The sequence below is a fragment of the Typopeltis vanoorti genome, chromosome 20, assembly GCF_054136105.1.
Source record: "Typopeltis vanoorti isolate ZY-2024b chromosome 20, IOZ_Tvanoo_1.0, whole genome shotgun sequence".
Classification (NCBI taxonomy): domain Eukaryota; kingdom Metazoa; phylum Arthropoda; class Arachnida; order Uropygi; family Thelyphonidae; genus Typopeltis; species Typopeltis vanoorti.
Genome location: NC_143568.1, coordinates 61,572,288 through 61,587,596, shown reverse-complemented (window position 1 = coordinate 61,587,596; position 15,309 = coordinate 61,572,288). Strand labels below are relative to the sequence as shown.

General features: G+C 34.2%; 1 protein-coding gene across 4 annotated transcripts in view; it reads right to left on the bottom strand.

Moving 5' to 3' along the window:
- The window catches only part of l(2)37Cb (DEAH-box helicase 16 lethal (2) 37Cb), a 311,532-nt gene that overhangs the window by 81,350 nt on the left and 214,873 nt on the right, over positions 1-15,309 (bottom strand). For all 4 annotated transcript variants that reach the window (XR_016550053.1, XM_090410204.1, XM_090410206.1 and 1 more), the window contains one exon: positions 6,278-6,409. Coding sequence is in view for 3 of the 4 variants with exons in the window: in XM_090410204.1 (XP_090266330.1) it covers positions 6,278-6,409 (132 nt within the window). In the remaining variant the exon portion in view is untranslated. The remainder of the gene's footprint in view (positions 1-6,277; positions 6,410-15,309) is intronic.

Below are 15,309 nucleotides of genomic sequence, written 5' to 3'. Positions count from 1 at the left end.
TGACATTTTCAATGATTCTGTTTATTTTCACTGTCTTTGTTTTTTTAATGCTGACCTTCATACCATATCTATTACAACAGTTATTCAATTAGTCAGGGAATTTTATTGTAGTGGATTTATTCAGAAGTATAACATCGTCTGCATAAAGCAAAGAGCTGACATTAACATCCCCAATTTTGATATCAGGTTTCATATCACTTTCTTTCATAATATGATCTATATAGACAATGAATTGTCTATATAGATTTGATTTACAATGCTGATTTACAACTCAAATAAAGTCTAAGTATTGCTTGATATAATGCCCCATTGACACCATATAACTGTAGCATATTGAATAGCTTCTCTCTTGGCAACTTGTCATATGCCTTTTCCAGATGGACAAAACTTAAATACAGATCTTTGTTTGGATCCCATGATTTCTCGAATATTTGTCGTAAAGTGAAGATCTGATCCTAACAACCTCTATTTGTTCTGAATCCAGCTTGTTCTTCACCAAGCTTTTCTTCCACAATTCTCAACCGTTTCTCAAGCATACATAAATCTTACCAGGAATACTCAGTACGGAAATTCCTGTGTAATTCTCATATTCAGTTTTATTTCCCTTTTTTATATATGGGTACTATGAGAGCTCTACTCAAATCATCGTGAATTCATCCCTCTGTCCACGCCTTCTGAATTATGCAGTGCAGCCACTGTAAGACTTTTATACTACCATACTTCAGCATTTCTGGTCGAATATTATCTACTACTCCTGCTGCCTTTCCACATTTCAAGCCTTTGATGGCTTTTTCTACTTCAAGTATATATGTATTCCTGACTGTATGCCTGGTCAGTGTTTTTTACCATCGTGCTATCACTGCTTGATTCATTTAGCAATTTTTCGTAGTAATTACTCCATACTTCAAGGATATCTTTTCCTCCTGTTTTCATATCACCTTTATCGTCTATAATCTTATATCTTTATAATATCGTTCCTTTTACAGCACTCTTTCCTCCATTTCTGTGCTTCTTCAACAACCTCCAGAATATTTTGCCACATTCTTGATATTTATTTTCTATGTTCTTGCCAAAGACCTCCCATGACTTTTGTTTAGCTAGTTTTACACAGTGTTTAGCTTTCTTACATTTGTCTGTGTATTTTCTAAGAGCACAAGCTGACTTATTTGCTAGGTGCTTTTGATATGCTTTCTTCTTTTCCTTCGCTGCCTCTTTAACTTTCGGTGTCCACCAAGGAGTTCTGATTTTTCTATCCTTGCAGACAACCTCACCACATGCCTCTCTGGCTGAATCAATCAGGGTTTTCTTCAAGGTATGTCACTGAATCTCCAAGGTTTGGTTGCTGTTCTCAAACTCTCATTTTTTTCTTCAATAATCTTTGTGTATTTTAGTCTACAGTTCAGATCTGAGAGCTGCTCAACTTTTATTTGCTTTAAAACTTTCTTACATATTATTCTTTTCAATATGAAATTCAAGTTTATCCTGCTCAAGACTAAATAGTGATCACTTCCAATTTCAAATCCTCTGTACACTCTAGTGTCCTGCACCAGGGAGAAAACATCACTATCAACAATAGCACAGTTCATGAGACTTTTCTTATTCCTTGCCTCTTCTCTCCATGTGAATTTGTGCACTTTTTATGTTGGAACATGGTGTAAGTAATAACTAGTCCATATCCTGAGTAGAAATCCAACAGGTATTTGCCATTATTATTAGCTTTGCTCTTTTCTCCAAATTTTCCCAAAATATTTTTGTATGTCTGACAATCACTTCCTACTCTGCTATTTAGATCCCCAACAAGGACTAACTTTTCCTTTTTCATTATGTCAGTAGCTTTCTCTAGAGCCTCAAAAAATTCTTCCACTTCTACCTTAGTAAAGCCTTCTGTGGGACCATAGGCACAAATAAGTCTCATTGTCCAGTTCCCCAATTCTCATATTTGCCCACATCACTCTATTTGAGACTGCCTGCCATTCAAGCCTCGTATTTTGTGTTGAATACTATGGCTACGCCTTCATTTCCTTGATTGTCATTGCCTGAATATAACATTTTGTATTTATTGCTCAGAAAGATCTCACCAGTTTTTGTCTTTTTTTTGTTTCAGTCACCCCTATTATAAAAATCGATCTGACACTTATCTAATTCCTCAGGTAGCTCCATTTCTTTGCCATTCAGGTTTCTTATGTTGATAGTACTGATCTTCAACTCTGGTGATATTGAGTTGGGGTGTGTTTTAGGGTTTGTTCCAGTAGCTGACTTTTCGCTGTTCTCCCTGGCGAAAACTACAGGGGCCTTGTTTAACAGGGCAACGCCCCAGCCGGCATGAAATTTTGTCATGTTGTACCACATTTTGTATCCTCTGTACACTCTGGTGTCCTGCACCAGGAAGAAAACATCACTATCAACAATAACATAATCAATGAGACTTTTCTTATTCTTTGCCTCTTCTCTCCATGTGAATTTGTGCACATTTTTATGTTGGAACATGGTGTTAGTAATAACCAGTCCATGTCCTGAGCAGAAATCCAACAGGTATTTGCCATTATTATTAGCTTTGCTCTTTTCTCCAAATTTTCCCAATATATTTTTGTATGTCTGACAATCATTTCCTACTCTGCTATTTAGATTCCCAACAAGGACCAACTTTTCCTTTTTTCATTGTGTTAGTTGTTTTTTCTAAAGCCTCAAAAAATTCCTCCACTTCTACCTTAGTAGAACTTTCTGTGGAACCATAGGCACAAATAAATCTCATTATCAGTTCCTCATTCTCATATTTGCCCATATCATTCTACTTGAGACTGCCTGCCATTCAAAGAAGATTAGTCTCGTATTTTGTGTTGAATACTATGGCTACTCCTTCTTTTCCTTGATTGTCATTGCCTGAATATAACATTTTGTAGTTTTTGCTCAGAAAGATCTCACCAGTTTTTATTTTTTTTTGTTTCAGTCACCCCTATTATATTGATCTGGTACTTATCTAATTCATCAGGTAGCTCCATTTCTTTGCCATTCAGGCTTCTTATGTCGATAGTAACGATCTTTAGCTCAATTGATGTTGAATTGTGTTTTCAGATTTTTTCCAGTAGCTGACTTTTTGCTATTTGCCTTGGTTCCCTGGCGAAAAGAATGGGGACCTTGTTTAACAGAGCGATGCCCCCGCCCGGGTAGTTTTCGATTCAAATTTAAGATTATTTCTTCCAAACATTCTAAATTAAACTTTGCTAGATTTGGGAATAGTGGTTAGACCATGGAGAGTTTATCTTTCCAAGTAAAATATACAGAGGTGATAGTAAATATAAATAAATCCATAATGAGGAACATTGAAGAAAAATTGATGATTCCGGAATGAGGAACAATGGTGAGAAGAGAGACAATGCCAAAATTAAACTTTGTATCTGAAGACAGAAAACCAAATTGCAACTACATCAACCACAGTTCACCTTCAATGCCTAAATTATATTCTTCATGATTTTTCACCGCAAAAGTGGCACTTGCACCTTTGTGTGATCTGACAGTGCTTGCCAGAGAATACCAAATTTTGAATCCTCTGCTTTTGACTTCTCTGCTTCAGGGTTTCCTTGCCCTACTTAGTAACATTCATCTGCTGCATTTACCAATCTCCAAAATCTGAAAACCATTTGTATTTCTTCACCGTACTCTCCACAAAGCTTGGCCATCTTCATTCCGGCTATCCAAACAGCAAAGTCATCTTTTTAGGTGACCTTAATTTTAATGACTCCAATTGGCTCCCCATCTCTATCGATCAAGCTGGACATGATGCAAACATCTTTGATATAAGCAATAATCTAATGAAAACTGTACATCTACCTACCCAAATTCCTGACAATCTCTCCACTTTCTGATTTTTTTTTAAACTAGTTCACCTTCCAGATAAACCACAGAGGTCACCACTCCTCTTGGTAACTTCAGAACCCTCATATCTGTGGTCTCTAGTCTTTGATCAAGAGCTTTATTTTTAACCCAACTCTCAGATCATTACTTAAAACTGGTTTGAACATGGTCTTGTATACTGCTAGTTTAGTTTTTTGACTAATTTCTCTCTTATTCCATATGAATTTATTCAGCTGGCAACCCACTATACTGGCTTTGCTTATTCTGTTGTCTATTTTCAGATTTAATCTGCCATCTTCACTGAAAACTCTGCCTAAATAGTTGAATTATTTTACTTGTTCTATAAGATCTGTTCAGAACGCAGCTGAAGTTTTCTATGTTCCTGCCTATTTTCATAGTTTTGGTCTTTTTATTGCTGATTTTCATGCCAAACCTGTTATAGTTGTTATTCAATTTAGTAAGAGAATCCTGGATACTTGCGCTAGATGTGTTTAGGAGTACAACATCATCTGCATAAAGCAAAGAGCTGAGTCTGGAATCTCCAATTCTAATATCAGGCCTAATGCCACTTTTTTTTCATAATGTGACCCATATAGATGATGAGTAAGATTGGAGATAATGTACATCCTTGTCTTACTCCTGATTTTACATGAAACCATTTTCCTGTATTTTTTTCAATTGTAACTGCTGACCGACAACTTAAATATAGACTATGTATTGCTCTGTATAATGTTCCATTCACCACATACAATTGTAGTATTTTGATAAGCTTTCTATATTTCTCTGAGCACCATGTTGGATGCCTTTTCCAGATCTACAACATTTATTTTTCACTTTCTGTTTCAAATCCTCTGTATATATACTCTTGTGTCCTGAATCAGTGTGATGATATTGCTATGATATCAACAATAACATTGTCAACAAGACTTTTCTAATTTTTTATGTTTTCTCTCTATGTCAATATGTGCATCTTTTTATGATGGAATGTGTTAATAGTCAGTCTTGAAATAGTCATTATTATCCAGTATTCACTGTTATTATTATTTTTGCTCTTTTTTCCTCCAAATTTTCTCCAAACATTTCTATATTTCTGGTAATCAATTCCTACTCTGTTGCTTAGATATCCCATTACATCCAACTTTTACTTTTTTGTGTCAGATGCCCACTCTAATGCCTTGGAAAATTTCTTTGTTTCTTCTATAGTAGAACCTTCTGTAGGACAACAGGGACACATGTTTTATTATGCAATTTGCAATTCTAATGTTTGTCCACATTACTACTTAACGCTGCCTGTCATTAAAGATTATGCTCGTATTTAGTGTTGATTACTACAGCTATCCTCTTTCTATGGTCATTATTACCTGAATTTAATACCTTACATTTGATATTTTGAAGAATCTCACCTGATTTTCTCTTCTTTGTTTTGACAACACTTATTATATTGATCTAGTATATCTCTATTTCTTCTGCTAGTTCCACTTCTTTTCCATTGATTCTTCTTATTTTGATGCTGCCAATTTTGAACTCCACTGATGATGAGTTGAAGTTTGTTCCAGTAACAGACTTTTCAATGTCCACCCCAGTTCCTTCATGAAAATGTGAATGTTGTTTAATTTGGAGATGCTTCAGCCAGCATGAAATTCTTATTGTGTTGTACCATCCTTTTATTTACTTACTAACAGGATGCACCACAAGAAGGTGAGGATTGGATATTAGGTCAAAACCCTCAGTTGGTCTTCAACATTCCTTAAAGGGCCATGTGGAGTCTCCTCCCAGTTCTTCTCCCTCTAGCTCTCACCCTTAAGTAATTTGCTTGCTAATTGTTTTATTTTCCTCTTAATGCACCAGGCTCAATGTCAGAGTCTCCTTCCAGTTCTCTGCCCTCTAGCTCTGACCCTTAAGCAATTTGTTTGCTAATTATTTTATTTTCATTTTCCTCTTAATGCACCAGGCTCAATGTCAGAGCCAACTAATTTGGATTCACAGAAACCAAATTAATGTAATGATGGGATGGTTAATTCTATCTGTACAGTCTGCATGTATTATCTGGATGGCTTATTCGCCATATGGGATGAAACATCCAAGTTTCTTGGGGGGGGGGGGGGGGGAGAGAAGACGAATAACCACACAACCTCTGTACAAGACCAATCAAATCAAATCAACTTCCATCAGTTCTCATACTAAAATTTCTTCATGTTCTAGATAGTATTTAAACTCAGATATTTTCAACCAAAGGAAATCACCACCTACTAAGCTACAGAGGTGTGTCCTGCTATAGTAAGCTTGATAATTATATAAATTTCAAACTTTATTCCCACAAACTTAGTTTTAACTGATAATAGTTCAATTTTCAAGTCAAATTTTGTAATTAATAATCATCATCATAATAATAATAACAGTGACCATAATATTCATATTAACTTACAAGTAACATTTCTTGACAGGTTTCAATTTCTTCTTGACCTGTTAAAAATACCAGTATATCCCCAAGAGGCTGGGTGACATGAATCTGGAGCACAGTAACCACACAGGCATCTAGATAATTTGCTTCAGGAGCCTTAAAAATAGATATTCATTTGAAAGTTCAAATCATTCACATAAAAAAAAAAAATATATATATATATATATATATATATATATATATATATATATATATATATATATACACACCATATATTCCGGCATACAAGTTGACCTGGCATATAAGTTGATATTGGAATTTTTTGAGTTTATTTGAATTTTTATAGTATACTCGTCGTATAAGTCGGCTTGAAAAATTTCTTTAAAAATAAAAATTATGACAGTTTTTGAGTAAAATTTTTATACAGGCATCAACCACTAGGATCATAACTGCCTTTTTTAGTCCTTCCATTCTTTGTTTTAGCAAAAGATATAAAATACCTAATTGACAAAAGAAATTTTATTTCGTATTGACCAGTTGACCAATAGTCAACAACTGAAGTGCAATGGCTCCTTTTAAAAGAATGAAATACGACGTGAGTTTTAAGTGCAAAGTGATTAAATTTGTAAAAGAAAATACTGTCTTGCTGCAAGTCAGTTCGGAGTAAACGAAAAACTAGTTCGCAATTGGAGAAAAAATGAAACTTTAATAATGAAAATGCAAAAAATAAGTGTGCATTACGGAAAGGAATTTGTAAGTGGCCTATTCTGGAAAATAATGGTGTGGATTGGGTTCGAGAAAATTGCTAAAATGGACTCATTATAACGAGAAATAATATTCGTTTATTTGCTTTGAAGTGGGGCAAAGCAAATAAAAAGGACAGCAAAAACTTCAAAGCCACGGTGAGTTGGTGTAGGTTTATGGAAAGGAAAAATTTAGTGCTTCGACTAAAAACGAAAATAGCACAGAAGCTGCCAAAGGATTTGGATGATAAGTTCAGTTTTCAAAGATTTATAATTGCTAAAAGAAAGCAAAAAAATTATTTATTGTCTCAAATCGGAAATATGGATGAAACTCCCGTTATGTTTGACATGATCGGGAATAGAACAGTAGAATTGAAAGGAAGTAAAACCATTTCTTTAAAAACGACTGGACATGAAAAAAGCCATTTCACAGTTGTACTTGCTTGTATGGCTGATGGTACTAAATTAAAACCTATGATAATTTTTAAAAGAAAAACAATGCCAAAGATCAAAATTCCAGGAAACGTTTTCGTCCATGTTCATGAGAATGGTTGGATGGACGAAGCAGGAGTTAAGCTGTGGATAAAAAATATTTGGAATACATGACAAGGTGCATTAAAAAATCCAAGCAGTCTTTTAGTGTGGGACATGTTCACATCCCATTTAACGGAGAGCACAAAATCTTTATTAAGAGAGAATAATATTAATATGGCAGTGATTCCAAGTGGGTTAACTTCACTAGTGCAACCGTTGGATGTTTGTATAAACAAGCCATTTAAAGACAGTTTACGAAAACAGTGGAATGCGTGGATGCTAGAAGGAGAGAAAAGTTACACTAAAGGAGGACAAATGCAAAATGCATCTTTGGTAACTATGTGTGAATGGGTAGCGAAAGCATGGGATGAAATAAAACCAGATACAGTAATAAAATCTTTTAAAAAATGTGCTATATTTAACAAATTAGATGGCTCGGAAGATGATTTTGTTCACAATGATCACGAAATTGATGATAAATCTGATGAAGAAAACGAATACAATTTATATGATGATATACTGGAAGAAATTACAGAACCAGAGTACAATGAATTTTCCATACATTCAGACAGTGAAAATTAAATTTTAATTATGTAGTACCTACCTATTTTCTTTTGTAAATAAATAATTATATAACATGTAAATAAATTTGATATAAGTTGAAATATTTTTACTTATTTACCCTTTTTTTTATATTGCTAATAAATTTAACAGAGTATGATACGTACTAGTTTTTTCTTGGAAAGAAATCAATTTTAGACCTGGTGCATAAGTTGACCTAAAAAATTTAGTACTTTTTTTCGATGCTGGTAAGTCGACTTATACGCCGGAATATATTGATATGTATACGTTCATGAACATTGACTCGGCTGTTTTGATACATTTTATAAAAAGATTTAATGACTAAAACTGAGAATAACTGTAAGACTTTAATGATATAAAACACTACTAGTTTCGGCTTTTGACAACCTTCTTCAAGTGTCTTATAAAAATAGGAAACAGCAATAAAAACACTGATATTTAAAACTGAGAAGCACAGGAAAATTGCAGTACATAATTGTCATGAAATAAACATCGTATTTACATTTAAGTTGTTCTTTCAAACGTGGCATTGTTTGTTGAGTGCATGCCTGCAGACTCTCGTGAATGCCAGTACTAAACAACAGTAGAGTGGCTATCAGGGATGTTGTAGCTCAAATTGTTATTTAAATGTTCACGATTAAGGATAATTTCTCTGGACTCCACAATTTTTCTTTCAAACTCATCATAGCAACGAAAGATGTTTTCGGATCTATCCCAGCAGACTGAATGACCTGGTGTTCATCATCAGGATTGTTTGAGAAAAGAACATGACTAGACAAGGAACTAGCATGTGTTCTTTTGTAAGAGATCTCTCTCCTGTGTTCCTCCATATGCAATTCAATAGATTTATTTGTTTGACCAAAATAAGGATGTTACAATCACACCATATCTTATATACACCAGGATATTTCAGATTATGATGAGGCTTTGGATGGCTTACTAGAGAGCAGATTTTTGGAAGTGTAGTGAATAAGGTCCTGATGTTGTACTTGTTAAGAACTTTAGCTAATTTTTTGGAAACCGAACTGATGTATGGGATGGAGACGTTACCCTTAAAGTTGGTTATTTCTTCAGTGCGGTGGCTAGGATGATTTAGAAGAAATTTTTTAATGATTTTATTAGAATATCCATTTTATCTAAAGACATGTGAGAGGTAATTAATTTCTTTTTGAATTGCATCTGGGTCATTCAGAAGAGAGCGTGCTCTATGTCCCAAGGTAGAAATAGTTCCAAGTTTTTGTGAAGGAAAATGAGGGGACTGACTATGAAGATATCTATTAGTTTGCATAGGTTTTCTATACATTGAGATTCTAAATTTTCCAGAGCAGCATGAAAGTTTTATATCCAGGAATAGTAGGGAATTGTCATATTCAAGTTCGACTGTGAATTTTATATTAGGATGCTGATTATTGAGATGATTAAGAAAATCCATGAGAGAGTTGTGGCCATGACTCCAAATAATAAAAATGTCATCTACATAGCGTTTCCAAAGTTTTGGTTTAAATGAGAAGGATGATATAGCTTTTGTTTCAAAATCCTCCAAGTAAATGTTTGCAAGAATAGGAGATAAAGGGTTGCCCATTGCTAGACCCTGGTTCTGTTTATAGATGGTGTCTTGATATCGTAAGTAACCAGATTTAATGCAATGGGTCAGTAAAGCAAACTTTTTTTGGATAATTTGTTCTTTAGTAATATTAGCACTTCTTCTGTAGGGACATTTGTAAATAAAGAAACTATGTCAAAACTTGCTATTATGTCATTCTCGTTGATAGTCATATCTTTAGTGTGTGATATAAAGTTCACGGTATTGTTGACGAAGGATGAAGACTTATTAGAAAGATTGTAAGTCGGAGAATCAATACCTTCCACGATGGGACGAAGCAGGATGTTTTCCTTGTGGATTTTTGGAACTCCATAAATACGTGGGATAAGTGAACGAAGAGAGTGTAGAGAATGCCGAATGTTGCGAGATAGTTCAGTTGTTGTCTTCAATAAATTGTTTGTGAGGTTTTGTAGTTCCCGTGTTGGATCTTTCTGTAGTATTGAATAAGTATTATTTTCAAGTAATTCCAGCATCTTCTTCAGAATTGAGGACTACTGTAGCATTGCCTTTATCTGCCGGTAATATTATTATATTCCTATTGTTTTTCAGGTTTTTTATAGCCTGTCGTTCAGCTGAAGAAATGTTATCTGTAAGAGGTTTCGCATTATTAATAATGAAAATGGATTCAATACGTAGAAGTTCAGCCATTTGGGTAGGAGTGAAGTAGCCTTTTCTATTTTAGTAAGGAGAGATTCCTTTGGAATAAATCTTGGTGAAGGAATGAAATTAAGACCTTTGCAGAGAATGCTTTTTTCAGCTGCAGTAAGAACATGAGAGGACTTGTTTATTACAACTTTGTCAGAATTGATGTCGGCTTTTGTAAAATCAAGTGTATTCTGCATCCTTTTGTAAGAACACTGGCATGTGTTCTTACAAAAGAACACATGCCAGTGCCTTGTCTAGTCATGTTCTTTTCTCGAACAATCCTGATGATGAACACCAGGGGCATTCAGTCTGCTGGGATAGATCCAAAAACATCTTTCGTTGCCATGATGAGTTTGAAAGAAAAATTGTGGAGTCCAGAAAAATCATCCTTAATCATGAACATTTAAATAACAATTTGAGCTACAACATCCCTGATAGTCACTCTGCTGTTGTTCAGTACTGGCATTCATGAGAGTCTGCAGGCATGCACTCAACAAACAATGCCACGTTTGAAAGAACAACTTAAATGTAAATAAAAAAGTTTTTTCATGTCAATTATGTACTGCAAATTTCCTGTGCTTCTCAGTTTTAAACATCAGTGTTTTTATTGCTGTTTCCTGTTTTTAGAAGACACCTGAGAAGGCTGTCAAAAGCCAAAACTAGTAGTGTTTAATATCATTAAAGCCTTACAATTATTCTCAGTTTTAGTCATTAAATCTCTTTATAATATATATATATATATATATTAACAAATAAATATTTATTTTATACCGTTTTAATAAGAAATAGGCAAGAGAAATGAAGAATTTACATAACGTTAAGAATAAATAAGCAAATTAGGAATATAACTAACTGATTTATTCTCAATATTCAATTTAATATCTATCATTATTAACCTGAAGATTCTCAAATTATTATTCTTGTTTGCCAGGTAAGACAACATAGGGACAAACAAGAACAATTTAATAACAATATATTTCAGTACTGTTTAAAGACATGAATAATATTTTGAATATTAAAAAAGTAAACAAATATAAACATTCAACTAATAACCTGGATGAAAAATTATACAATACCAGTTAAACTTATAATTTTAACTGAAAGCCTTTTTTAAAAGTATGGGAAAATTTTTGAATATATTCCTATTTTTGCACAATCATTTTCTGAAAATGCATATAAAAATAGTGATTTTATTTTCAGTTTTTAAATAAATGTACTTTCTCTGCAAAAGTTATGACATTCATTCTAGATTGCAAATGACAAAATAAAAACTGTATCATCATACAACTGTCTTGTTTGCATTTGTCTATCCAGGCTTCCCTTACAGTGTTGAACTCCCCTTTATATTTGCCAAACCCTCATGTTCAATGGCTACAGTGCCAAAAAGAACAACAAATTAGCTGTTCCTCACATCCCCCTCAACATACTGAGGCACTCCAGAAACAATAGCCTGAACTTGAAAGAAATATAATCTCTGTACTGCTTTCAAACCTCATTTAAAGCTGGACTCACTTTTCTGCTGCCTTAAGGATCCTCTCCTCTCTGTTTACAGGGTTCATTGTTTGTGCAACTTATCATATTATGGTCAAACTGGAAGATCTGCCATGTCCACCTTGGTGAACACAAGTACATCTGCCACCATAACTATGGCCAGTGACCATAGCTGACCATACCATAGATATCTTGCACAGGTTCAGATGGAAAAAACTACTGTGCTTCATTACAGCAGATTTTTGAATTCCTGAACAATCTGTTCCTATCTGTGCATTAAATTTTTTCATTGGATGCGTTGGTACAGGTTACAGTTGCTTCTGAGTTTGAGTTTAAAGTTATGGGTATTGTTCAACTGGAAAATTTGAAGAGACAAATCAGATGCCACTACTTATCTTTTGGTTTTCTAGGACTCTACTTCCCCATTACCAGATCTACCTGATGTAGAAATTAAAGACATTTTTTTAGTTCAATGTGACTGTTCCATTCAAAATCACTTCTTCTGTATTCTTGGATGCAGATTACATCAACATTTGCCAGCTCTACCCCAGTGCAAATCTAATGAAACTTTCCACGTTTCAGAAGGGAAAGAACATCACAGGTGGGTTTCTTCAGAACTGATGTTTTGGGTGCTTACTTCTTACAGCTGTAGCTCATGGGATTCCTTGAAAACTTTCAATGAAAAATTTCATTAATTTTTGATTAATGCTGACATGCTTCACCAGCCACATTAGCCTACTGGAAGTTTACCCAGCATTCCCTGGGAGACATGGCATAGCATCCCTGCTCAAGTCAGACCTCCACTTTATTTAAATATTCTAAATATGCATAAAGAATGTAACAAAATTTCATTAAATGTCATTCAACTAATGTAAAATTATTAATACCAGCTTAAATTGTTCTGCAGATAAAATGATTCAAACAAAATCAAAACTGAACCACACACACATTCTAAATCCAGAATTTAATTAAATTTCAGCAGTCAGAGCAGAGTAATTGCAATATATGTGATTTTAACATGTTCTGTTGCTTTATGTCATTGAAAATAGTCATGGAAACAAAACAAATGTCTTGGTGACATAAGAATTTCATATACAAAATTTTAATAAAACCATTTCAGTGAGAGTCCTAAAATGTCTTGCATAAAAAGAGATGGATGGAAAAAATTAATCAACCAGAGTTATAAAAAGGACTCAGGGAATATGAAGGCAACATTAATGTTGAATTTTAGCATGGAAACACGAATGCAACTTTATGCTAATACCTTATGCATTCTGGTTATTGAAACTAGACCTGAAGTATAGATTCAGAGTTGCATATACTTAAGGATTGACAAATATGCTCATGAACTCAGCCATGGCATGTGGATTTTGCTAGTTTGGCAAGTAGATGCAGACCAGACAGAATATTTTTTATTTAACAATAATAATAAAAAAAGTCTCCAACCACTGTATGACTACTTTCTTGTATGTTCACTTTATGACACTCTTATTGACTTATTGGGACATTTTAATAAAAGAAATGGGGGAGAGGGAAAGGTTCTTGGGCGAGTTTCTTTTTTGTGTGCTAAAAGGTTTGTTTAAACTGAGAGAAAATTTCCACCAGATCATCAGAGAATTTCATGTGTTGTTTAAATTGTAACAAAAACTTCTCACTTAAGAACTAGATATGATCATAAGTTGATCACACTATGCCAATTTTGTCATCATCATCATCAAATTCCTGCCATGTACCTTCAAGGGGTGTACAGATATGATAGTACTACATGAAAAATTTACATCATTACTAACTTCCTATCTACAATTTTCCTCCAAATCAGTCTGTAACTTGTCAAGACTCCAACATTATCAGATTTATATTTCTATTGTCTAAAGCACTTTGTACCGTATCAATCCAGGGTCGTTTTCCTGCCGACCTGGCGGAAAACACTTGTTTTGCTAATCTTTCCTCAACCATTCTGTTTAAGTGTCCATACCATCTCAGATAAGCTCTGCTCACACATTCCTGGATGCCAACAATGTCAAGTTCTTTCCTAATATCCTTGTTTTTAATATGATATTGCTATTGAATGCCATCTGTTCATGCCTCAAATCTTTCTCAGGACTCTCATATCTGCGGTCTCTAGTCTTTGGTCAAGTGTTTTACTTCTGACCTAGCTCTCAGATCCATACGTTAAAACTGGTTTGAACACGGTCTTGTATACAGCTAATTTAGTGTTTGGACTAATTTCTGTTATTTCATATGAATTTATTCAGTTGACTTCCTACCATACTAGCACTGTTGATTCTGTTGTCTATTTATATATTTAATTAACCATCTTCACTAAAAATCGTGCCCAAGTAGCTGAAATTTTTTACTTGTTCCATGGGTTCTCCATTCACAATGCAGTTGACATTTTCAATGAGTGTGCTTATTTTCATTGTCTTTGTCTTTTAATTGCTGACCTTTGTACCATATCTATTACAACAGTTATTCAATTTAGTCAGGGTATCTTGAAGACTCGTAGCAGATTTATTTAGAAGTACAACATCGTCTGCATAAAGCAAAGAGCTGACATTAACATCTCCAATTTTGATATCAGGTTTAATACCACTTTCCTTCATAATATGATCCATATAGATAATGAATAAAAGAGGAGATAATGTACATCCTTGTCTCACACCAGATTTAACATTAAACCATCCTTCCTGTACTTTCTTCAATCCTAACTGCTGATTTACAACTCAAATAAAGATTAAGTATTGCTTGATATAATGCCCCATTGACACTATATAACTGTAGCATATTGAATAGCTTCTTTCTTGGCACTTTATCATATGCCTTTTCCAGATCGACAAAACTTAAATACAGATCTTTGTTATATTCCCATGATTTCTTGAATAGTAAAGATCTGATCCTGACAGCATCTATTTGGCCTGAATCCAGCTTGTTCTTCACCAAGCTTTTCTTCCACAATTATTCCCAACCGTTTCTCAAGTATACTAGAATAAATCTTACCAGGAACACTCAGTAGAGAAATATCTCTGTAATTCTCACATTCATTTTTTTTTCCCCTTTTTATATATGGGTACTACGAAAGCTCTACTCCACTCATCGGTAATTAGTCCCTCTGTCAACGCCTTCTGAACTACGCAGTGCAGCCACTGTAAGACTTTTATACCACCATACCTCAGCATTTCTGGTTGAATATCATCTACTCCTGTTGCCTTCCCACATTTCAAGCCTTTGATGGCTTTTTCTACTTCAAGTATGGATATGTATTCCTGACTGTTTGCCTGTTGAGTATTTTTTACCACTGTGCTAATACTGCTCGATTCATTTAGCAATTTTTCGAAGTAATTACTCCATACTTCAAGGATATCTTTTTCTCCTGTTTTCATATCACCATTATCACCTCTAATTCCTTTTACAGCACTCTTTCCTCCATTTCTGAGCTTCTTCAACAACACCTAAAGAAT